Source organism: Procambarus clarkii, chromosome 1 (genome assembly GCF_040958095.1).
Source record: "Procambarus clarkii isolate CNS0578487 chromosome 1, FALCON_Pclarkii_2.0, whole genome shotgun sequence".
NCBI classification, from domain to species: Eukaryota; Metazoa; Arthropoda; class Malacostraca; order Decapoda; family Cambaridae; genus Procambarus; species Procambarus clarkii.
Window position 1 is genome coordinate 55333802 of NC_091150.1, and position 25837 is coordinate 55359638.

The window sequence follows — 25837 nt, forward strand, 5'->3', positions numbered from 1 at the left end:
AGTTTAAAGCACTAAGTAGGAAACTATGCAGATGCAATTAGGTACTTTTTGGTTGTTTTTGAATAAGGCAAAAGTTGGATAGTTTTTCAAATCGTTAGGGAGTGAGTTCCATAGACGAGGACTCTCTTATTTGCATAGAGTGTTTACACAGACTAAGTTTAACTCTGGGGATATCACAGAGAGATTTATTTCTGGTGTGGTGATTATGGGTTCTATTACATCTGTCCAGGAAGAGTTTCAGAACAGGGTTTGCATTTAAGGACAGGGTTTTGTAAATGTAGAGGGTACCGGGCAATGTGTGGAATGAATTTGTTTAGCATGTTTAGGGATTTAACAAGAGGGGCTGAGTGTTATCTGAAAGCAAAGTTTATTATTGTTCGTATAGCAGATTTTTTGCTGGAGAGGATGGACTTGAGGTAGTTTGCAGTGGGTGAACCCCATGCACAGATACCATAAGAATGATAGGGATAGATTAGTGCGTAGTATAGTGAGAGGAGAGCAGAGTTAGGTACATAATACCTGATTTTAGAGAGTATACCAACTGTTTTAGAGACTCTTTTAGTTATGTGTTGTATGTGGGTGCTGAAGTTGAGTCTCTTGTCTAAGTATAGGCCAAGGAACTTTCCATTATTTTTATTGCTGATGTTAACATTGTCTATCTGAAAATGAATTGCATTTGTTGATTTGCCTTCATATAAGATGTAGAGGTCTTTTCTATATTTAGTTAGTTTAGTTCATTTATTATGCACCCCATACCCATCTTGTGGGCGGTAGTGGAAAGGGTTACAGAGGCACATAATGGGCTCAGGGACTGAACCTCACAATTCATTTAGCTAAGCAAGTTACAATCTTGATGAGCTAGTTATAAAATTCAGTATAAGTCGTCACATCAACAATGGGTTCGAGATCGACCTCAAGTACAGTTTCTAAATTAAGAAACTGACATATGTGGAGAGTTAGTGTCACAATTGATATGTTTGTCCTGCACACCGCCCCCCATCCAGTGGGCAGCGGTGGATAGGTTACAATCACTTAGTTACTACCTACAGTTAGCAAACTGAGGATATTTGGCTAAAATTTCTGGTAGCAGATCATTTTGAATGAAATATTTACACATCGTTGGAACATTGGTTATAGAATTGTCCTATATTTAGTGTGAGTTTGTTGATTGACAGCCACAAGTGTACTTTTTTTTTAATTCATTATTTACAACATTATTTAATATGTGTGGGTTTGGGTCTGAGTAGATGATGGTAGTATCGTCGGCAAATAATATAGGTTTATGCATGTTAGAGACATTAGGCAGATCATTGATGTATATAAAAAATAGGAGAGGTCCTAGGATGCTGCCCTGTGGCACTCCTATGGATAGTGGTAGAATGGGAGAGGTTATATCATTAATGGCTACATATTGGTGTCTGTCACTAAGATAGGATCGGATATAGTTCAGGGCAAGGCCTCGGATTCCATAATGATGGAGTTTACGTAAAAGGTAGTTATGGTTAACAGTGTCAAAGGCTTTTCTCAGGTCAATGAAGAGTCCAATTGGAATCTCATTTTTGTCAAGGGCTGAGTAGATCATATCAAGGAGACTAATAATTGCATCGTTGGTACTTTTTTGGGAGCGGAAGCCAAACTGACAGGGGCTGAGTATGTCGAATTTTACGAGGTAGGAGTAGAGCTGTTTGTAAATAATTTTTTCAAATATGTTTGATAATATGGGTAGATTTTATATGGGTCTGTAATTGGTTATGTCTGCCGTATTGCCTCCTTTATGAACTGGCGTTATTCGTACTTTTTTTAAGGATATCAGGGAAGGTATGACACTCTAGAGATTTGTTGAACAGCAGAGCTATGGGTGGCGCAAGAGCATGGGAGGCGCTCTTGTATACCATAGATGATATTTCACTAATGTTCCCAGCTTTGGTTTTTAGTGAGTGAATGATGGACACATCTGTCGCGCTGACTGGTAAAAGGAGAAGAGAACTTGGGTAGCTGTCTGAAAGATATGTAGTAACATGTGTCTGAGTCTGTGGGATTTTTCTGGCAAGGTTAGCACCAACCGATGAAAAGAAGCTATTAAATTCAGCTGATGTTTCTAAGTCAGTTGCAGGTGTATAACCATCCTTGGAGAGTTTTATCTGGTTATGTGAGTGTTGTTTAGTTCCTAGGATGTTAGAGAAAGCTTTCCATGTTGCCTTTAGCTTCTTTGACTCTACTCTCATAATAGGAAAGTTTTGCTTTTCTTATTATACTGGTAAGTATTGATGAGTACTTCTTAACTACTTCCTTTGTAACCAGACCAATCCTAAGTATTTTCATATTCATGTTTCTTGGTGCTTGCTTTGAATATGCCATTTGTGAGCAAGGATTGCTCAAGGATTTGACAATCGAGGATTGTTTATTCTTTTGTCAATTACTTGCTTGGAGACGAGGGGACAATGAGTGTTGTAGAGGCTTAGAGTTTGGGAAAGGAAGAGATTAACTAGCTAATGAATTTATATCCTGTGCATTATTAAATTTAGATTCCCAGTTGATATTGTGAAGTGTATTTGTGAGGTTGCCTATTGCTGCTTCACTGTGTAGCCTGGAAGTAAGTTTCTTGTTTACTGGAGACGTTATGTCCCTGTTTGCTGTAAGGAAGGTAGGATAGTGGTCAGTTGTTCTCTCAGTAATTATACCAGATGCAAGGAGGGAGCTGTCATGTTAGTCCATTAGTGATCCAAGGTGGTTGCAGATGTTTGAGTGATTCGAGTGGGCTTGGTGATTGTGGGGATTAGCATACAGGAGTTCATGCTGTTTAGGAAATAGTCGACTTGGGGGCTATTTTGCTGACCCAGGTCAATATTGAAGTCTCCTTCTAGAATGATGTGATTTTTTGTTGAGATTGTTGTTTATGATACGATTCTTTAGGTTATCTGAGAATGATGCTATATTAGTATTGGGAAATCTATTGATAGCTCCAATATCCAAGGAGAATTTAAGGGATTTAATCGAGAACTGAACAAAGGTATATTCACAGTAGTCGTCTCAATCACTAATGACACTATTGCAGATGAAAGTATCTTGGTAGTATATAGCTGTGCCACCTCTTTTTTTATTAGGCATACAGTTGTGAAGGGCTTTATAAGCAGCTAAGTTGTAGAGCTGGGTATAGTCTTTACTTAGCCAGGTTTCATTTAAAATAATGAACTATAGTTTAATACCAAGTGCTGTGAGTAGTGCATTTATATCATCAAAATGTTTACCAAGTGATCTGACATTTTGGTTAAAAACTGAATAAGTATAAAAACTGAATAAACTGACAGTATGGTATGATAAGCAAGTGTTATTTTGGAGTTTGTTTTGCAAGGTTTGCTGAGTAATACCTGCAATAGTGGTGATCAATATGCTGGTAATTGTAGATTTGTGACAGCAGATTTAGTTCAATAGATTTCGTTCTGATCTGAGCTGTAGCTGAACCTGTACCTGTGCGTTACCTGATCCGTACCTGAACTGTACTCGAGACCCTTAGCCTTTACATCTTCTCTCTCAATGCGCCCAGCTTCCTTTCCCTCTCCTCTCCTCTCCTCTCCTTCACTCACCTCATACCAGCCCAGAGAGGAAATATCTGAAGGAGTCCATGTCGTATAGGTGACGGAATCCTCTTGCGCTACACTACTTCTGCCATATAATGCAAAATGTGTTTGTGGGAGAGAATGAGGCATTGAGAACTGTGGTCTGTGCTACCCATCCTACAATAAATGAAAAGCAATCGAGTTGTGAATGGACAAAAGTTAAACTGTTGCGCGAATATGACAGTTTATCTTTCATCCAAATAAAAAACAAAGAAAACGGAGAGATCAGAAAAAAAAGAAAACGTTGAGACAACCTAAACTATTCTGGATCAAACACACAGAGCTCACACCTATTTTATTATAAATAATAAATAAATAAATAAATAAATAAATAAATAAATAAATGTTTATTCAGGTAAGGTACATACATACAAGAGATCTTTACAAAAATTGCTAGGTTTATAGATAGAGCTAGTACATACAATGCCTAAAGCCACTATTACGCAAAGCGTTTCGGGCAGAAAAACATTAAAGACTAAAACTTAATACTAATTGAGTTTAAAGTATAAAATGTGTTGAGAACAAATAAAAATAAAAATAAGAAAGGGGGGAACATGGCTGAAAAAGCAGCACAAATATAATTAGGTCGACAAACAGCGGTGTTTAAAAAAAACAGACATGGGTTGACAATACAGGGGTAAGGTAGGTTACAGGGAATTTATTAGGTAATGCTTCGTTTTTATCTTAAATAAAATAAATGAATAAAAATTAGGGTTATAGTTACTGGTATTAGTCCTTGAAAAAGATAGGTTAGACATGAAAAATGTTCAGAACTTCTGGTTCTGATACTTTAAAGCTCGTCGTGAGTGTGTCGGTAATATGAATGTGTGGGGAGGCCAGAGACGTGAGTTAGTTATATATATATTTATTTATTTACAAGAAGATACAATGGGTTTGTGAGATTACATAATATTGGTATTTTTACATTCTTGCAAAGTCACTAACACGCATAGCGTTTAGGGAAGTTAGTGCCAGTGTATTACTTCAACATTTTCTTGAAAAATCTAGTTTTCATGCACATTTTCAATATGGCATAATGGAACATTCGAAATTTCTTGCTGGGATTTTTTTTTGTTTCTGTCGGCAGTGTGATCCAGAGGACGAAGATGAGTAGGGAGAGAACCTTTTACTGCTCTATCCTGACCTACTCTGGTCAGATGGGGTCCGTAGCAGTACAAGTAGGAGCAATTTGTACACCCAGCAAGATAACTTCGGTATAGAACAATAGAATCTCTTCATATCTCTTTATTACGAACTCGCATTAACCTACATCATACATCACCGTCGCTTTATCCTCGGCCTACAACCCTGGCAAACGCACAAGCTCACTACAACATTGTGGTTATGTTGTTCCGTTGTTACAACGTGAAAATAATTTTGTGATAAAATATTTGGAGCCGGACGGCGGGATCGAACAAGCGTCCCGAGACACCCCAGACGCGTGCCAATATGTTTGACACAGTACCCCATAAGAAACTGTTGCACAAGTTGGAGAAACAACCTGATGTAAGTGGTAGGGTGCTCCAGTGGATAAGGGAGTACCTAAACAACAGGAAGCAGAGAGTTACTGTGAGGGGTGAGACCTCAGACTGGCGTGATGTTACCAGCAGAGTCCCGCAGGATTCTGTACTCAGACCTACCCTGTTTCTGAGATACATGAATGATCTTCCAGAAGGTATAGACTCATTCCTCTAAATGTTTGTTGATGATGCTAAAATTATGAGAAGGATTAAGGTAGAGGAGGACAGCAAGAGGCTACAGGATGAGTAAATTCACAAGGGCCGCAATGAGGGGTTCGAACCTGCGTCCGAGAGGATCCCAGTCGCACCTTATTCGACTGTGCCACAACACGGTAAAAAAAATTGCAACCGGGAGTTCATCTGCCCTCACACGGATCCTGCAGTCTCTCCGAGACACAAACCAGGGTTTTACACCCCCAGATCTTTCTCTCGTCCTGACTCGTGAAGGATTTCATCTTCCAGCTGGTACCTTGTGTTTGGCCTCCTGCTCCCTATGCCTATCTTCATCACTTTGCACTTGCTTGAGTTAAATTCTAGTAGCCAGAGTAGGTTTGTCTCTCGGAGAGACTGCAGGATCCGTGTGGGGGCAGATGAACTCCCGGTTGCAATTTTTTTTACCGTGTTGTGGCACAGTCGATTAAGGCGCATCTGGGATCCTCTCGGACGTACGTTCGAACCCTCATCACGGCCCTTGTGAATTTATACATTAGATGCATCACGCTATTGTGATTTCAGTGTGTAAGGCTACAGGATGACCTGAACAGACTGAAAAAATGGTCCAACAAATAGCTACTAGAGTTTAACTCGAGCAAGTGCAAAGTGATGAAGATAGATATAGGAAGCAGGAGGTCAAATACAAGGTACCAACTAGAAGAGAAAATCCTTCAAGAGTCAGGACGAGAGAAAGATCTGGGGGTTGATATTACACCATACTTGTTCCCTGAAGCTCACATCAAAAGGATGACATCAGCGGCGTATGCAGGACTGGCGAACATAAGAACTGCCTTCAGAAACTTGTGTAAGGAATCATTCAGAAACTTGTAGTCCTCATATGTTGGACCAATTCTGGAATATGCGGCTCCAGCGTGGAGTCCACATCTAGTCAAACCGAAGCTGGAAAAAGTTCAAAAGCATGCCACTAGACTAGTCCCAGAACTAAGAGGCATGAGTTACGAGGAAAGGCTGCGGGAAATGCACCTTATGACACAGGAAGACAGAAGAGTAAGGGGAGACATGATCACAACCTACAAAATCCTCAGGGGAATCGACCGGGTAAACAAGGATAAACTGTTCAACACTGGTGGTACGCGAGCAAGGGGACACAGGATCAAACTGAGTACCCACATGAGCCACAGGGACGTTAGAAGGAACTTTTTCAGTGTCAGAATAGTTAACGGATGGAATGCATTAGGCAGTGATGTGGTGGAGGCTGACTCCATACACAGTTTCAAATATAGGTATGATAGAGCCCAGTAGGCTCAGGAATCTGTACACCAGTTAATTGACAGTTGAGAGGCGAGACCAAAGAGCCAGAGCTCAACCCCCGCAAACACAACTAGGTGAGTACAACTAGGAGAGTACACACACACACACACACACACACACACACACACACACACACACACACACACACACACACACACACACACACACACACACACACACACACACACACACACACAGGCCTCCCGGGTGAGTGGATAGCGCTTGGGGGTCATAGTCCCAATGGCCCAGGTTCGATCCCCGGCGGAGGCGGAAACAAATGGTCAGAGTTTATTTCACCCTGATGCTCCTATTCACCTAGCAGTAAATAGGTACCTGGAAGTTAGACAGCTGCTACGGGATGCTTCCTGTGTGTGTCTGTGTGTGTGTGTATGTGTGTGTTAGAGAGAAATATATGTAGTAGATATAATTGAGGCAAAATAGATTGGCTAGAAAGGTGGGTCCAAGAGCTAATAGCTTGATTTTGGACACACACACACACACACACACACACACACACACACACACACACACACACACACACACACACACACACACACACACACACACACACACACACATACACACACACACACACACACACACACACACACACACACACACACACACACACACACACACACACACACACTCACACACACACACACACACACACACACACACACACACACACACTCACACACACACACACACACACACACACACACACACACACATACACACACACACACACACACACACACACACACACACACACACACACACACACACACACACACACACACACACACACACACACACACACATTGGGAGCTGCTCAGGCTGTTCATAACCAAGCCTGAGCAGCTTACAATAATAGAAGAGGAGATAACACAAGATGAGAGACTCTTATAGTCCACCACATGGCTACTAAATAAATGGTGACACCTCAGGTAAATTCAGGATACCTTTTAGTCTTATCCAATCATCCCCAGATCAACGACTGACTTTTCCAAGATGCAACCCACAAAAGTCACCTAACTCCAGGGTGCGTACATATCTAACGCTAGGTGATCAGCGGTATTAGGGGCAAGGAAACGCGTAACCGAACGTCTTGTCCTGCGCTGGGCATCGAACCCACAATTTTTCGGTTGTGAGGCGATTGTGATGACAATTGTGGTATTGTGTGGTACACTGAGGACCTGGGGTGAGGCGCGCTGGACCTGTCAGGGCGAGCAGCTTCTCACTTGTACTGAATCTTTGACAAATAAAGTTTCTAAATCTAAAACTTAATCTAGGTTATAGAATGCGTCATTATAATTGCGAAATGTTGCCTGAAGGACACTTATTTATCTAGTGGCTCGGATGGGGACAGGAAGCCGGCGGCATGTCAAATGTCCCTTACTGTTTTGAGGACTTTTTCGCCTTCTCTTATCTAAATATTGTAATGGATTTTGTTGCAAACTTACTCACTTGTTGGTATATAACCATTTATGATTTCTTTTTCGACTGACTTTTATTATTTTTTCGTCACGGCGAGGTCAACCCTGTCTATGGTAATCCCTATTGTAATCCTTATGGTAACCCCTATGGTAATCCTTTTGGTAATCCCTATGGTAACCCCTATGGTAACCTCTATGGTAACGGTGTCGTGTGCTGTGCGCACTTAGGTTCTTGGCCTTTCCTCATATGAACATTAACAGTTCTGGATTTTTCGTCTCTTATCGTTGATATTTTTTCTGTTTAATAATGTTTCCTTGAAGGTGTTGTGTCAATACTTGTCAGTCGCCCAGGCCGGGGCGCAGTAGGGATCCGTACACCTGGATGGCCACTTTCTGCTCCTGGAAGTAAAGGCTTACGGAGGCACAATTTGTGATAATTATAAAGTTTAAAGATATGTAAAGATGAGGCCCAATACCAGCTGAGAGGACAGCCTCATCTACTGCTTCTTACTGGGCCACAAATTTGAGGGGAACCTTTGACAAGCCGCCGGCTTCCTGGCCCTGTCGAGGCTCCTAGAAAGATATTGGCCCTCAGGCAGCCAATGAAATTAAGTTTGTTGTAATTTTTACAGTCCATCGTTCAACTCGTCACGAAAAGAGCTTTCATTTGAGGCTAATATGAAGACACTCCCACGATTTCGAAAAATTGCATGTTCCTAACTAAAAAAAAAATCGGCTGCTATTTTTGAGTTAAACGTCAAAATTTACTGAAATAATCAAATTGGCATCACAAATTAATTCCTACCCCCCCCCCCCCCTCTTCCCAAACTTGTACTGTGCAACATTATAGACCAAACCAATTAATATATAATTTCCAAAATGGGGGTCATTTTGAATTTGTGGCTGTGATGGAGTGACCCAACACTTTCGCGAGGGGCATAGGCAAAAATTATTATTTGCCCATCATACAACACAAATCTACTGAGAACCTTCGCGGTCAACACTCGCGGAAGGACTGAAAATGACCCAGCTAATTAGATAAGGTACTTTAAAAGAATAGCGATGACGTAAAGCGGTTCCAAAAGTTCAGGTTTTAGAGGCTACTCGCATCGTGACTGTGTGGGGTGTTTGAATGACTTCAGTTAATATCATAAGAACAGACTTACTGAACGAATGTGTTGCTCGTCTGTTGTTAGATCTTGTGTGTGTGTGACGTAGACTGTTTCTCAGGTCTGAGACGCTTGGGCATGCTTTCTTTCACCTCATGAATCTGTTCCCTTACCAGTAAATAGGTATCTGTGAGTTAGGAAACTGTTGTGGGTCGCATCCTGAGGACAATCAGTAGTTAGCCTGGGAGAATTTCATAAGCCTAACAATTGGAAACCATGAGGTTAACTGAATACCGTTTGGAATTCAAATTCCTTTGTTTATACTTCCTACATAAATATAACTTTAAACGTCATTGGATAGGCAAATACCTCTACAATAACACCATTTTATTGAACATAGAAAATATTCATAAATAATAAAATATGGTATAATATATTGCATCAGTTATTACAAAACTGTGTGTAGCCTGTTCACTCTACACTTAAATTAGCCAACTATCGCCAGTTTTCAAGAAAAACTGCCAAGTCATGTGATATCTCTAGGCTAAACTCTTAAGACTGTTGGAAGGCAGTTTATGAATACTGGAGATACAAACACGTAACGTTGATAACTGTAACCAATATTCTCATGTATAAACACACCAAATGGAAAAGTTGCCATTATTTTAGCCAATTTTTTCACTTTTGTTGAATAATTATGCACAATAATTTTATAAATAAATTTGCGCATCACTATATTTAAAAATTTTATGTAAAAGGCGTTCAGAACATAATAAAAAATTATCCTTTATAAGCAACAGTTCTTTAGGAAATGTATATACAGGTCACTAAGTTGGCAATGATAAGTGTCGTCATTGAAACATATATTCTGCCAAGCAAACAAATGAAGATAGGGTGTATACACTGAGAGGTGTACCTAACTTCTCTGTGTATATGCAGCTTATATTTTAGTGCTGCCTTATGTTCAGGGTTCAAGTATACTTGCTGGTGGTCAGTAAGCTATTATATGGCCTTACTAACTCTAAAGGTTGGTAGGCCTTAATCCCAACACCGAGCAAGCAAGATGTATACCGAAGCCACATTAGTGGAGGTGGTGGTGTGAAGATGGTGGGCCTGGAAGTGATGGGCCTTTAGGTGGGGGGCCTAGAGATGGTGGCGTGAAGGTGGTGGGTCTGGAGGTGGTGAGCATGAAGGGTGTGGGACTGAAGGTGTTGGGCGTGGGCGTTGCCGTGGGGGGTGGAGGTGAAGATGGCTTGTATAGGCGTGGACGTTTATGGCGGGAGCTGACGAGGTGGTGAAGATGGGAGTGGTCTAGTCGGCTCCTCCGGCGTTGGGGTGCGGCTCCTGGCAGCAGACGCCGCCAGTGATGGAGCCATCTGGCACGAAACAGTCCTGGGGAACACACCTTTGTGTTAATTCACGGCGGCCATAATAACATACGAATAAAGGAACTAGAAAAGGCCTATTGGCTCATGTGAGGCAGCTATTTATATCCAACCAGCTCATATCCAACTGAATATTATATTCACCAAATAACTTATTTCTTCTAATGCATATAGCCTTTATTTTATGTTATACAAAGAAAATGAAGTACGAACGACCCAGTAGATCAAAGGTAGAGTTTTACACTTATTGATCCCACACATTTTTGGTAACTGTAAGCATATAACTACATTGTCTGCACACAATGGCTTATGAGTTAACCTATACTAGGCCTATATATGCATAACTGTTCTAAAATTATATAATTTTTTTGAACATTAGGTTATTATGCAATGATATACAAAACAGAAGGGTAGAAATAGCCTAAGTTACTCTAGCCCTTTGAGATGTATTTTATTGTCTCAACAAACATACTTTAACCTGATGTATAAAACTGTAGTACAGTATAATGAAGTAGTTATAAAGTACAGAATCATTCCTAATGAGGCTACGACTACCTATGTCTACCTAGTCAACATCCGGGATAACTGCTTTGATAACTAACAGGAGCACTTGCATGTGTAGCTGCTCGAGAACTGAAAAAGTTGTTAGAGTTGTTATGGTACAGTGAACTTGTCTTGAAAAGCTAACTGTTTTGCTACAGCCTAGTGAAAATGTCCTGTGGAGCGAACCGTTATGATAGAGAATAGAGTGAGAGTAAAGTTCTGAAGCAAACTTACCAGTAAAGGCACGGTGGGCGAGTCTGGCCACACTGCCAGTACCGGGGTGTTATCCCTCAGAATGAAGCCTGTGTACGGGTTACACTGTGCGGCCGGCACGCAGTACGTCCCAGCGCTGCACGACCCAGACCGCATCGGCATCACCATACCCGGCATCATACCAGGCATCATACCCGGCATGGATGTAGATTGCGGGCTGGAAGGACCCACAGGGTTGATGGGGTTGCTAAAGGGACGTCCCTGTGATCCTGGATGTCCTGCTGAAGGGAAATGGGAAGGTGCGACAGCGCCGGCCTGGCTGATGCTGGAAGGCTGAGGGCTGAGCCCCGAGGGCTGGCCACCAGCCAGGGTGGTCTGAGGTACTGTGGATGAGAACTGGGAAAATGGTACATTCTGAGCCGGTGATCCAGAACTGCTCGGTGGATTTACTCCCAACTGACTGTGGGGGAATGGTTTGAGGGGTTTAGAAATAGTGGGCAAAGAGAAGGAAGAAGGTGGGGGGCTAGGGAGCCGAGCAGCACTTTGGGAGCCGGCAGATGGTGCTGGAGAGTCTGCAGAGGGAACAAGGTACTCGGTTGAGGGTACTGGAGGTCCGGCAGAAGGCACAGAAGAGCCAGAGGAAGGAACTGGCGAGCCGAAAGACGGCACTGATGACCCGAACGACGTCACTGGGGAACCGACGGAGGAGACCGGAGAGCCATCAGAGGGCACGGAGGAGCTGAAGGAGGGCACTATGGAGCTGCCGGAGGATACTTGGGAGCCTCCAGCGAGAGCCGAGGAGCTGCCGGAGTGAACTGAGGTGCCACCAAAGGGCGCTAGGGAACCTCCGGAAGTCACCGAGGATCCACTAGAGTGCACTGAGGAGCCGCTGAACGGCAGTAAAGAGCCTTTTGCAGGCACTGAGGAGCTGCCGGAGTGCACTGAGGAGCTACTGGTGTGCACCGAAGAGCCGCCGAAGGGCACTAGGGCGCCTTTTGAAGGCACTGAGGAGCTGCCGGAATGCACTGAGGAGCCGCCGGAATGCACTGAGGAGCCGCTGAAAGGCAATAAGGAGCCTTTTACAGGAGCTGAGGAGCTGCCGGAGTGCACCGAGGAACTGCCGGAGTGCACTGAGGAGCTACTTGTGTGCACAGAGGAGCCACCGAAGGGCACTAGGGAGCCTCCAGAGGGAACTGGGAAACCGCCTGAGAGCACTTGCGAGCCGCTAGAGGGCACTTGGGAGCCGCTAGAAGGCACTTGGGAGCCGCTAGAAGGCACTTGGAAGCCGCCAGATGGCACTTGGGAGCTGCCTGAGGACACTTGAGAGCCGCCAGAGGGCACTTGGAAGCCGCCTGAGGGCACTTGGAAGCCGCCAGATGGCACTTGGGAGCTGCCTGAGGGCACTTGGGAGCCGCCTGAGGGCACGCCGCAGCATACCATGTCTCCGCCGCAACTGGTGTACTTGAACTTCACCTGTAAGACAACAAAAGGAATATAAAGAATGGGAATCATCAACAAAAAGAGAGTCTTAAGAGGAACGCCAAGAGACGCGTTCACGGATCAGTTGTTACACGAGTAATACATCACAGATATGTGAACACCGGTAATTGCTTTTTGGAAGAATAACTTACAATTATTAGTCTTGCAAGAATATTGCATCAAGATTATACATTCCCCACATGTCTCCACCTGACAGACATTGGGCTCCTGCACCTACCATGGACATGCTATCATTGCCATTATTTATATTTTGTGCTCATTTCCTAAATACTAACACCTATACGTCATTCTACATATCCACGCAACTATCAATAGTGCAAATTATAGCGTTTACCTGTCTGTCAGGTATGCATTCGTACACTGTTGACCGTAATTTAACATAATTTGGCATGACGGCAGAAGGCCTCAAAGGGAAGATTTATAGGGAATAAGCTAACAGCACTGAGGATCCCATGGGTCACGATGGGGTCCTGAAGTCCCACGAAATTCTGGTGCTGGGGAGGTTATTCCGGCTTGCCAGAACCCTATTTGGTGCGTCCACCCAGACATTGCTCTCTGTGTAGTGTTTACTTAAAGTGATGCTGTACAAAAATGTACTGACAGTAAAATTTAGGCTCATCTACTACAGACTCACTCATATAATTATCCCGTTCACATATTCATTACACGTGTAAACTGTACAAGACCATAGCACAAGAGTTATACAGACATGTCCTTCACACTGTGCCTGTAGCTGCTCTCACCTGGAACGGGATCTCCTTGAGCTGCTTGTTGATTTCACCAGTGCCGTCGCTGATAACATAGCCGTCCCGACACAGCTGCCAGTGCACACAGACGAATGTGGGATCACAGATGCCCATGGGTGGGATCACCAGGTTGTGGAGCGTGGGTGACAGTGGTGATGGTTTGGATTTCGCGGGCTGCTGGAATGGGCTAGTCGGCGTGCGGGAGTCTTGCGCCCCTGGAGGAAGCTTAAAGGGAGAGTTGTCTCCCAGCCACCAGTATGGAGCAGAGTCGCCTGCTGGACACCCGGCACCAGAGCAGCCACTACTCCCACTGCTGCCACTGCTGCCACTGCTACCACTGACACCGCCACTACCGCTGACGCAGCCGCTTCCGCTGCAGGTTATCTGTGTGTTACCTGCTTGAGGGCAGCCACTAGTACCACACCCGCCACTGCTGCCAGAACTGCTTGAGCTGCCGCAGTTCCCACTACTGCAGCCGTTGTCATTGGAATGAGGTTTGGGGGGCCCGTATGCCGACACCACCGCCACTGTCACGACCGCAAGCACTAATGCACGCATCTGTATAGGAATAAACACACTTGTTAATCATGTTGCACTTAACATGTTTTGACGGGTGTTTGGACACAAAGTTCCCCGTGTGTCATGCTAGCATCTTGACCACTCGCTGGTATACCAATATCAGTGAATCACCCACTCACACAGCCTCATACGACGTCCAGCCATTAACGAGAGCAGGAGCCATTTGAAAGCATATCGATTAATTGTGAACCAGTGGAATATCACGTTGGGATGTGGGTGTACTACTTGTTCTTGTTATAGATTCAGCTACTGGGAACAAAAGTTCCAAGTAGCACGGGTTATGGTGAGCCCGTAGTGGACATAGGTGTACTACTGCTGCTTGTTTAAAGTACATAACAATTCAAACGCTCTTACCACTGGGAGATCAAAAGCTGAACCACACTGTATGGCTGAGATGTTCTACTACAGACACTGGGGAGAGGTACAGGTAAAGGAAAGGTTTAGAAATGTGTGATATAAGGTGATGTATGTGTAAAATCCTAAACTCAATTTTTCACGAGGAGGCTGATGAGTTATAAAAATATTGAAAACCCTTAATATTTCACAATTTGTGTGTGTGCATGCTGTGCTGTGCCGCTCTATAAGGGCGGTAATTTTTGGGTACAAAGGGTTTTGTGGACGTGGGTTTTCTGTTTTAGTTTTTTTTAATTGAAGCATTTGGATGGTTTCGAGTAGATCCAAGGTCTTGGACCATCTGTCTCTTCGTGGTGTAATCTTTTTAGCATCGTCTGATGTTCAGTGATTGTGATTTATGGAGCTTCTGGATAGTTTGTACATGTAGTGGGCGGTGTTTTGCAGATGCTCTTGGTGCCTTGCTTTGCAGTGGATGGCACTCATTGCATCACGCGGGACCATCGCCCACTGCGTCACGCAAGGTCAATCACCTGCGTCACACAAGGTCAGTCTCCTACACAGCATAATCACGCAAAGTCACTGATATCCATGTACAAATCAGATTGGGTCCGTCCATTTACAATCAGTGACATTGTAAATGACCTACATCGTAGGTTAAAAGAAAGACTTAAACCACTGAAAACACTTATTGGTATCAATGTTAAATGCTAGATTTTTCTACAAGATGTTTGTAAGATCTCTAGTTGATTATCATGCCTTGCACCTAATGAACTTCCCCGCCTCTGATTTGAACAAATTGGAAAACTGAATGAGACCATCAGGGTAATGATGCCCTGATGTTCTCTTGCAACTTGGTGCCCCAAGTTGCAAGAGAACCATCGACATAAATGAAGAACTGAATCTTCCAACTGAAGCTAGAGAGAATCATGCAAGTCAACACGACCTTTTCGTCTTTGTCATGAGAGACCCGCCATCTCCTGCATTGCTCAGAGACAAATTATTCTGTGCTGTTAACATCCTATTGACTGGTGTCAACGTACCGACTCACTCCTTGTATGATAAATGGCTGAGTAAAATGACCACAATCTCATCAAACTGAACATTCCTTTTAAATGTAATCTACCTGTCTCCGATATTCCTCTATCAGTACCCCACTATTCAAGTACCATACACACCCGTCACCAACAAAGGTAATGAGTATTGCTCTTCTCAAAGTTGTTTCTCTTTAAACAATTGCCTCCTCCTCCAATAATTTTAGACCCCACAACCACTGTGTCTACAACGACGGCTCAGTCCAATCGTCAATAGGACGGAGTGTAGCATGTAGGTTTTACAGAAACAATACTTGCACACTATCAGTGTCAGGTTAAACAACTGGCTGACCTCTACACAAACAGAACTAGCGGCACTGCAACTAGTTACCAATACACTAAAAACCACGGGAGGAGAAATAATATTTTGTGATTCAAAGTCTGCTCTTCAAGCACTTGACAACTTCTCCTGTAAGATCTACAGCAAGAACCTCGTACTAGCAGTTATAAATGAACTGATCGCTGCCCAGAATAAAGGGTTTCGAATCTCCTTTGTATGGATACCATCACACATAAATATAACCCATCATAATTACACATACATTGCAGTCAAATTAGCGTATAACAAAGACGAATTAGGCCTAGGCATTCCCAACTCTTATCAACACTATATTGTTACAAACACTCGGCTCTAATAGGAGAAATTACTGACCCCCAAGGGGCCTGATAGCACCAGTATAAAGATTTATGAAATGTTTAGATCTGAAACCTATGTTTATGAGCACCACAAAATGTCCACCAGACTGTGCGACACAGTGGTTGCCAGGATCAGGTTGGGTTACCGTTACCTGTGGCAGGTGGCTACAGGTGACAGATCTCCCAATCCTGAACACTCCAGGTGGAAGCTGTAGGCAGGAACTGGGTTTTGACCTCGCACACATTTATGAATGCCCAATTATCAATCCCTTCAGACCTGCCGGCTTCAGGTACCTGGAGCTTTGCAATTATTTCCTTAGCTCTCGTGTTCTTGAAGATATCCTCATAATGCACCTATGATTTGTCAGAGCAGACTACTAATTACATAGTCTGTATGACTAGCCTTCCTGTGTGATGGCGACTCGCAGCAGTCTTAACACACTGTACTTCCTCATAATATAATCCAGGGCAGTTAAATAAATGCACATGTACTTAAATCCGTTACTAAAAAATATAGTCCAAGACTTGAAAGGGACCAAGCGACCCCATCAGGACGACCGCGTAGCCTGTTTCTCCACTCCCACCCCTTCTACCCTCACCCTGCATTAGTTCCCCGCTACCATCACCCCTTCCTTGTGGTCCTTTCCCTCACCTCTTCCCTACTTCTACCCTCTCACCCATCACTACAACCAGCACACCTACCACCACCTACACATCGAACTTTAATCGAGCCACCATTAAGTATTGTCTTACAACAAGGAGGGTAGAAATAGCCTAAGCTACCAATCCTTTTAAGATTTATTTTATTGTCTCAATAAACGTACTTGAACTTGTCCTACAACACCCCACCCACCCGGACGTACCCCACCACCAGGATGTGTTACAAGGGTTGTGGGCTGGAGTGATGTCTCGGGTTGCAGAGAGGTAATTACGTTAAATTGTTGACCAGACCACACACTAGAAGTTGAAGGGACGACGACGTTTCGGTCCGTCCTGGACCATTCTCAAGTCGATTGTGATGAGGACAGGTAGGGACAGGCAATAAATAGGCAAGAGAGAGCTGAGGAGGAAAGAAAGGTGTAGGGGATAGTAGTAATAATGAGAACTGCAGCAGGCCTATTGGCCCATACGAGGCAGCTCCTATTATAACTACCGAAGGAGATGGTAATAGGAAAAAGAAGAGGATAGCAAGGGAGCGTAGGAGAAGACAATGCACAGAAAAAGGGAGAAGAGAGAAAGAAAAGGAAAGAGAAAAAGAAAGATAAATGGAAGGGGTAAGCTTATGTTAAGTCACGTTTGTTAGAAAGATTAGAGCATTTGAGTATATACTGTGAAAGGGAAGAGTCCACAGCAACAAAGCCAGGACTCAAGTTCATGTTGGGTACATTGTGTATAAGAGCCGATTCTACAAGACGGCGTCTGTGTAGAGTAGAGGCAGGATTTAATTACGTTAAAGGTGCAAATTGAATGTATTTTTATTGCTTTAAGGAAAGACTGATATAATATTCAGGCTGTGACCTGGCAGTCAGGATTTTTATTGTTTGGCAAGTTTATTGCGCACCCCATACTCATCCTGTGAGCGGTAGCGCAAAAAGCATTCAGGTGGTGACGGGTGCCCAGGTGTCCAGAGTGTCCTGTCCACGGGTATAGCTATGGCCTCTTCTTCTGTCTGTCCCAAGTGGTAGGCCTGTGCCTCTTCGTGAGATCCGATCTACACTTTCCTTCAATCTCATGTTCTTTGTATAAGCTACTCTTCCTCCCAGCATCATTATTTTACCCTTTACTCTACCTCTCCTTCCTCCCCCCCCCCCCCCACCACCACGTCCTCCATCCTCCGCTGGACCACCACCCTACACCCTACCTCCAGACCCTCACCTTAACCCAAGCACCCACCCAATCCCCAGATCCCCCACCCAAAGACAAGACCTCCGATCCCCCACCCAAAGACAAGACCCCCACCCTACCACCAGACCCCCATCCAACTCACTAATCCCTACCCAACCCCCAGACACCATCTTTCCCCTGGAGACCACCCTAAACCCAGAGAACCCCCTACACCCAGACACCACCCAACACCACTCCTACACCCAGAAACTGTTAAAACTAATTTTTTTTATCTGGGATGAAGCTGGACAAGATACTGTAGCCTAAGATAAAAATACCCAATTGATGGGCATCTCATGAAAGCACCAAATATATCGGCCGTTTATAACACTAGATAAGAAGTCACTGATATACATTCCATCAGTTACCACGTCAGGAGGGGAAATTGATAAAAATCTTTCTTTTAGAAGACATGTAAAAAACGTTACAGGATGTGCTAGGACACTATAGCCTGTCTGCGGATGTCAGCGCATCACCTAGATGCTAAGGGACCTATAACACACCAACTCCCAAATCAGCTCTATAATGGAGTACTCGCCACTAACTTAGGATGTGGTCTTGTCTAAAGTCTTGTCCAATCTTGTCTAAAGATGTTGGACAAAATTGAAGGCAAGGCCACACATCTAGTGAGAAGCAAATGTAATGTGTCTGACCCAATGTCGTACAGCCAGAATTTCCAACATGCCGTGAAAGCGGCTCTTGATCTTTATCTTGGGTGACTCCAGGTCTGACACTCATGCCGAGAAGGTAGGGTCCTGACTTGGTAACTCTGCGGGAAAGGTAGGTATAGAGCCCTGGTGTGGTAACAGTGTATGGAATGCAGATACCTCTCCTTATCATATCATGTTTACCTGTCTCAACTGCTCAAGACGCCAGCACCTGGAGGTGTGATTGAGAGCTGGAGCGGGTGGGTGCTGGGCTGACGTAGGCTGGGCTGGGATGACGCAATCTTGCGTATAATGCCTTTGGCGACATGTTCATGCGAGCGTGGGTATGATGGGCGTATGTGGGTAGATGTGTGTGTGTGGGTGGTGGTGAGCGTGGGGTATGATGGGCATATGTGGGTAGGTGTGTGTGTGTGTGTGTGTGTGGGTGGGTGGTGGTGAGCGTGGGGTATGATGGGCGTATATGGGTAGATGTATGTGTGTGTGTGTGTGTGTGTGTGGGTGGTGGTGAGCGTGGGGTATGATGGGCGTATGTGGGTAGATGTATGTGTGTGTGTGTGTGTGTGGGTGGGTGGTGGTGGTGAGCGGGAAGTGTTGGTGAACGTGAGTGGGTGGCGTCCGTGGGAGTTGCCTTTGTTGACTGTGTAGTGACATCATTCTCGAGCCTCTTTCCTTAGTCATTGTTGCCGCTCCCAGACCATGAGCTGTCGCGTCTTCATGGCCCCCTCCCACATGGAAGGCTTATACCGGAATCCTCTTGGTTGAAGCCTCGTGTCGGAAACCTCTCGGTTGATGCCTCCTATTGGAAACGTCTACTGTTTCAGTGAATGCTGGAGGCTTCATGCAAGGCGCCTCCTAGCCTGAAGCCTTTTGTTTGAAAACTCGGAATCTTCTGTTGGCAGTCTGCCGCATTAAATCCTCTGCTGGAAGACTTGCAGTTTATACTTCAAACTGGAATCCTCTCACTTAAATCTCTTATTTTGAATTTACATGAAGCTTGGCCCCGAACTTCCCGCCAACTTGGGTTAGCGCCGCCCGTGTTGTTGTGATTTAGCCTCATAGCAATTCCTGAGGGTTCAAGGATTATATAATCATCAGCTCTCCCTTCCCTTCCTCTCATATTTAATCGTGTCTCTCTTTCTCCCTCTCTCCTTCCCTCATTCGCCGCAAATGATGATGATAAATGGAATTCTGAATGAGAAAAAAATTTTACGCTGAGAGTAAAATATTTTTAGGTAATTAAAATATATTAGGAGAGCGTTCGAATACAGGTAAAGAGCAAAAACTAATGTCAGCGACCGTCAAGGAAAAATGAAGTGGAAAAAGGAGTGAGCATTGTAACGGAAGATGGTGGTTGGCCTTGGTAATGACCTCCACCCGCCCTAGACGGTCTCTCCGTGTCCGCTTCACAGCTGATGACGCAATATTCCAGGACTCTCGCCTTGCCCAAGTGATTTAAAACCTTGTACAGGAACTTGTATATAGCGGCGTCATTCTTCACTTAGTTTCTATATTTGCTTATCAGGGTTTTTATCCGTTATCAGTGGAGATGGTGGATGCTTTATATTTTGGGGTCGGGGAGGATTTATGCCTTGAGCCAAGTATTGGAGCCGGTGCGTCATTTAATGTCTTGTTTTGCACACAGGACGACCCGCCTCGCGGGGCGGACAGTAAGTGAACTGTGCTCAGTCGTCCCACCCAGTCCAGTCGTAGCAAAAGTTGTTCCCAAGGCTGCTTTATTTTATCAGTGTTGCTGACGTTCCGCAAGTCAGATTAACTGCTATTCCACGTTATAATACTTTACGAAGACGCCAGACAAATCTGTTCCTCATCTCAACCGCGACTGTCTCAGTGATATTCCGTTATAACCCCATACTGGAGCACCTTGCTCTACAACCCCACACTGGGGCACCTTGCTCTACAACCCCACACTGGGGTACCTTGCTCTACAACCCCACACTGGGGCACCTTGCTCTACAACCCCACACTGGGGCACCTTGCTCTACAACCCCACACTGGGGCACCTTGCTCTACAACCCCACACTGGGGCACCTTGCTCTACAACCCCACACTGGGGTACCTTGCTCTACAACCCCACACTGGGGCACCTTGCTCTACAACCCCACACTGGGGCACCTTGCTCTACAACCCCATACTGGGGCACCTTGCTCTACAACCCCACACTGGGGCACCTTGCTCTACAACCCCACACTGGGGTACCTTGCTCTACAACCCCACACTGGGGCACCTTGCTCTACAACCCCACACTGGGGCACCTTGCTCTACAACCCCACACTGGGGCACCTTGCTCTACAACCCCACACTGGGGCACCTTGCTCTACAACCCCACACTGGGGCACCTTGCTCTACAACCCCACACTGGGGCACCTTGCTCTACAACCCCACACTGGGGTACCTTGCTCTACAACCCCACACTGGGGCACCTTGCTCTACAACCCCACACTGGGGCACCTTGCTCTACAACCCCACACTGGGGCACCTTGCTCTACAACCCCACACTGGGGCACCTTGCTCTACAACCCCACACTGGGGCACCTTGCTCTACAACCCCACACTGGAGCACCTTGCTCTACAACCCCACACTGGGGCACCTTGCTCTACAACCCCACACTGGGGCACCTTGCTCTACAACCCCCACACTGGGGCACCTTGCTCTACAACCCCACACTGGGGCACCTTGCTCTACAACCCCACACTGGAGCACCTTGCTCTACAACCCCACACTGGGGCACCTTGCTCTACAACCCCACACTGGGGCACCTTGCTCTACAACCCCACACTGGGGCACCTTGCTCTACAACCCCCACACTGGGGCACCTTGCTCTACAACCCCACACTGGGGCACCTTGCTCTACAACCCCACACTGGGGCACCTTGCTCTACAACCCCACACTGGGGCACCTTGCTCTCTTAACACTCACTAAGTTATAATTCTTCGTATTTTGATATTTACGTTTCAGTTGTCAGGTATGGATAAATGTCAGTCCTCGTCTGAAAACCTCTCGTTAGTTATCGCTTGAATACCTTCATTTGCCAATTCTCCTCCCTCCTTGCCCTTGTATTGAACCTATGACCTTCCCCAAGACTCTACTGCACCCTCTCTCCCTTACCTCTTCCCTGAATATATCCCAACATCTTAGTTAACAGTTCTCCTCTTTGAATGTTTAAAGTCGTCCACATCCATACTTGCTGTCTATAAGATTTACATAAAAGTAGAGTGCCTTGTCACCCAAAGCCTTCACCTGCCTTAAATCACACTCCTTCCGAGGAACTCTTCCCTCACCCTCAGGCCTGGTGTTAGTCTTCTAATTCTTATATTATCTTTCACCTTCCCTCTGCCCTGGCAGTCCCAACACGGCCGTGGTCACCAGGAAGGCCGTCCTCTCCACCGTTCACAACACCACAAAATATTATGTACTAAATTTCCCAAACTTAACATGACCGAGGATCCACTAATAAAAAACGGAAAATCACGCTAATTTTGCCAGCTATGATAATTTTTAATGCATCTTATTTTGACGGTGGGGATTTTTACGTCAAGATACGATGTTATGCGAGAAGACAGGTTGTCCGGACTTAGGAGGATACAGGGATACAGAGGATACAGAGATACAGAGGATACAGGGATACAGATGATACAGGGAGACAGGGATACAGATGATACAGGGATACAGAGGATACAGAGGATACAGGGTCTACAATAAGTGTTGTTGGGCCTCCCGTAACACAAGGAACCTGTTCCTGCCAATTAATCTTTCTTAAACATATGCACTGATATCTAGCACGCTCTTTGAATTCGCCAGTGCCCAAGGAACTCTCCAATTACTGCTATGTCATTCACAAAAGTTTTCTTAATTTTAAACTTCGTGATGGGAGCTCCAGCCTCGAGGCAAATCAAACAAGCATTCCCCCATAAGGCAAAATGCAATTATTTCAATATTGCACATCAGGATATCTGTGGTGATGGTGCAGTTGTTCTGAAATGATGAGATCTTTGAAAGTCTTAGTATTTATGCATTGTCAGACTTGGGGTCACTCGACCCCCAACGATACTAACATATAGGTACGACGACATCATATATCTTTTGTTTCAAGGAACTGATAATGCATGAACAATATGACTTTTTCAAAGATCATGCCAATTCGACACACAAATAGACAAGCAATAGGTATATCTGGACCAGCATCACTAAAATATTCCGATGCAGCCGGACTACACTCAACCATCCACACGACCAGACAGAACTAAACGTCTACACTTCCTACTGCCCGAGCTGAACAAGGAGAATAGAGGCCAGGATTACACGGTCCTCTCACCAGGATGAGCCGCTCCTCATGCCTGCATGCCATACACACACTCTTGTCTGTCAGTTTACATTCACCGTCATTCTGCCTCCGAAGATGTTAAAGTGCTTTAGCAAAGCGCGTCTTTTAACGACACTGATAAGTCTCATTAAAAGTGAATAACAAATCTAGAGACGATTCGTGATTAGAATCATTAATCTAACCCTTATCGTCGTTTTCACTAATATACTGTTTACGTCGTATGTACCGCACGACATAGTACTGTGTACGTCGGGAGTCCTGGTCGGGTCTCAACGTTTCGAACCTCGTGAGGTTCGAAACGTGCAAATTGTATAAATAAGTGTAATACATTCTATAGCAATTCACTTTTTTCTTCACCTTGAAATTACGAAAATGAGTTTTGGAGAACTCCTCTTTCAGCTAAGCCTTGATGCTAAGAAAATAGTTAGAGGGATAGAAGCCCTAAATCAGAAGATAGTAAATACTGAATATGCGGTCATATTCAGTGAGACATGTTTAAAAGAAAACCTGCTGCCAGTATACACCAATAATATATATATATATATATATATATATATATATATATATATATATATATATATATATATATATATATATATATATATATATATATATATATATATATATATATATATATATATATATATATATATATATATATATATATATATATGCACAACTTGCCTAAAGACGCAAGAGAGATTATACAATCTTAGAACACTTTCCCACCAGGAGATTCGAACCCTAGCCAGCACAGAAGCCTTACAGCAACTCGCATAACTGGTAAGCCTTTAACCCACTGCACCACAGCTCAGACACTTATACTCATATATTATATACTAAACTCATACTCATATAAATACATACTCATATGTACTAAACTCATACTACTTATACTCAGACACTTATACTTATAGCTCAGACACGTCTGAGCTGTGGTGCAGTGGGTTAAAGGCGTACCAGTTATGCCAGTTGCTGTAAGGCTTCTGTGCTGGCTAGGGTTCGAATCTCCTGGTGGGAAAGTGTTCTAAGATTTTGTGTATATATATATATATATATATATATATATATATATATATATATATATATATATATATATATATATATATATATGCGGAAAATCCACAGAGCATATTTCTCTGTGGATTTTCCGCATAAAATGATCAGTGTTTTGTGATCGTCAATTGCATATATATATATATATATATATATATATATATATATATATATATATATATATATATATATATATATATAATATTCTTGTCAGTCCTGCAGCTAGCCGCCGAAGATTGCTATTTTTATCCGTTGAAATCTCCGGAAGAGGTTATCACTCCATTCGCATAGACCACCTGATTTCAGACCTTCAGGTGTTCGTATAGACTCAATTCCATTTTCAGTGTACATCAGATAGAATAATGGAACTATTTCATATGTTTGATCCTAAAAAGATATTGTCGATATCATTGTGGACAGGTAGGCACAAGGCGTGTTTTAATATTATTGAAAAGGAAAATTTTCATAGGGTTATAAAATTTCAGTGTCGTTCCACTGCCACAGGGTTTGGCTGTGCGTATGTGCGTCGTTCTATAGGTTTCGACAATTCGTACGTCCGTCATTCGGTTGTTCGGGCATGCGTATTTGCAACGTTGTACGGGGTTTGGTCATGTACATGTGCGTCGTTGTATGAGGTTCGGCCATGCGTATGTGCGTGGTTCTTCAGGGTTCTACAAGGCGTATGTACATTATTCAACGAGGTTCGGCTAAGCGTACTTACATAGTTCATCAGAGTTCAGCCACGCGCATTCATTCAACCTTGTCAAGCATGAGACGCGTGTCGTCCTCTATACTACAGAAATAAGCCAGTAGAGGCTAGTTATCTTGAAATTCGAATTAATGAATTTTTAGGCATTTATATATGTCTTAAATGCATAAATGAATATGTGATGGCTCACAGGGTCTAATAGCAGATTTGTGTTTAAAAAGTAATGCAATAGGTGTTAATATATGCTCAGATCAAAGTCAGGTGCCACTGTGATTAAAATCTCACACCCTGTATATTGTTTAACTATTTTTAACTTTTCGAATTCACTAGTTACCCCCAGGCTCGTGTCAATCTGTCAAGACAACAAATCCGACAAGAAAATCGTGTGCATAACAAATATTATGAGTGTGTGTCAATACTCACTGTGTCTGAGGAGCCGACGTTACCGCCCGCCAGCACACACTGCACAACAACTGCTCCGGCCACGCCCGGCGCCGCCTTATATCACCTCCTCCTCCCCCTCATCCTCCTGTTACTACCTACCTCATATATGACCGTTTTTTACACCGTTGACTATTATCTGTGGAATCTTCGTTCAGTCAGGCTTTTTCATATATCGTAAATCATAATAGAGTTTCCTTATAGTATTTTCTTTAATATTTGAGGTGAAACTGAGGATTTGGAGGTAGTACAATGAATCAGTGGATAGGGGCCTCACAACTGAGTGGACAGCGCTGGGGATTCGTAGTTCTGAGGTTCCGGGTTCGATCCCCAATGGAGGCGGAAACGAATGGGCAGAGTTTCTTTCACCCTGATGCACATGTTCACCTAGCAGTAAATAGGTACCTGGGGGTTAGACAGCTGCTACGGGCTGCTTCCTGGGGGATGTGTAACAAAAAGGAGGCCTGGTCGAGGACCGGGCCGCGGGGACGCTAAGCCCCGAAATCATCTCAAGATAA

At 44.0% G+C, this 25837-nt stretch overlaps 1 protein-coding gene across 1 annotated transcript; it reads right to left on the reverse strand.

Annotated features, from left to right (window-relative positions):
- Positions 1-9542: 9542 nt before the first annotated feature.
- On the reverse strand, positions 9543-25395 carry LOC138355754 (uncharacterized). Its single transcript, XM_069311189.1, has 4 exons — positions 25302-25395; positions 13555-14115; positions 11333-12784; positions 9543-10562 (listed from the first exon to the last, which is right to left on the reverse strand). The coding sequence occupies exons 2-4, from the start codon at positions 14113-14115 to the stop codon at positions 10482-10484; spliced, it is 2094 nt and encodes a 697-aa protein (XP_069167290.1). The 5' UTR covers positions 25302-25395; the 3' UTR covers positions 9543-10481.
- Between the last annotated feature and the right edge of the window lie 442 nt (positions 25396-25837).

Bases quoted from the DNA above. Each gene is read 5' to 3' on its own strand.
- LOC138355754 (XM_069311189.1), bottom strand. From the start codon at position 14,115: ATGCGTGCATTAGTGCTTGCGGTCGTGACAGTGGCGGTGGTGTCGGCA. The intron at 12,785-13,554 runs GTGAGAGCAGCT...GTTGTCTTACAG, and splicing joins TCAAGGAGATCCCGTTCCAG to GTGAAGTTCAAGTACACCAG. The intron at 10,563-11,332 runs GTAAGTTTGCTT...TGTGTTCCCCAG, and splicing joins CGCCCACCGTGCCTTTACTG to GACTGTTTCGTGCCAGATGG.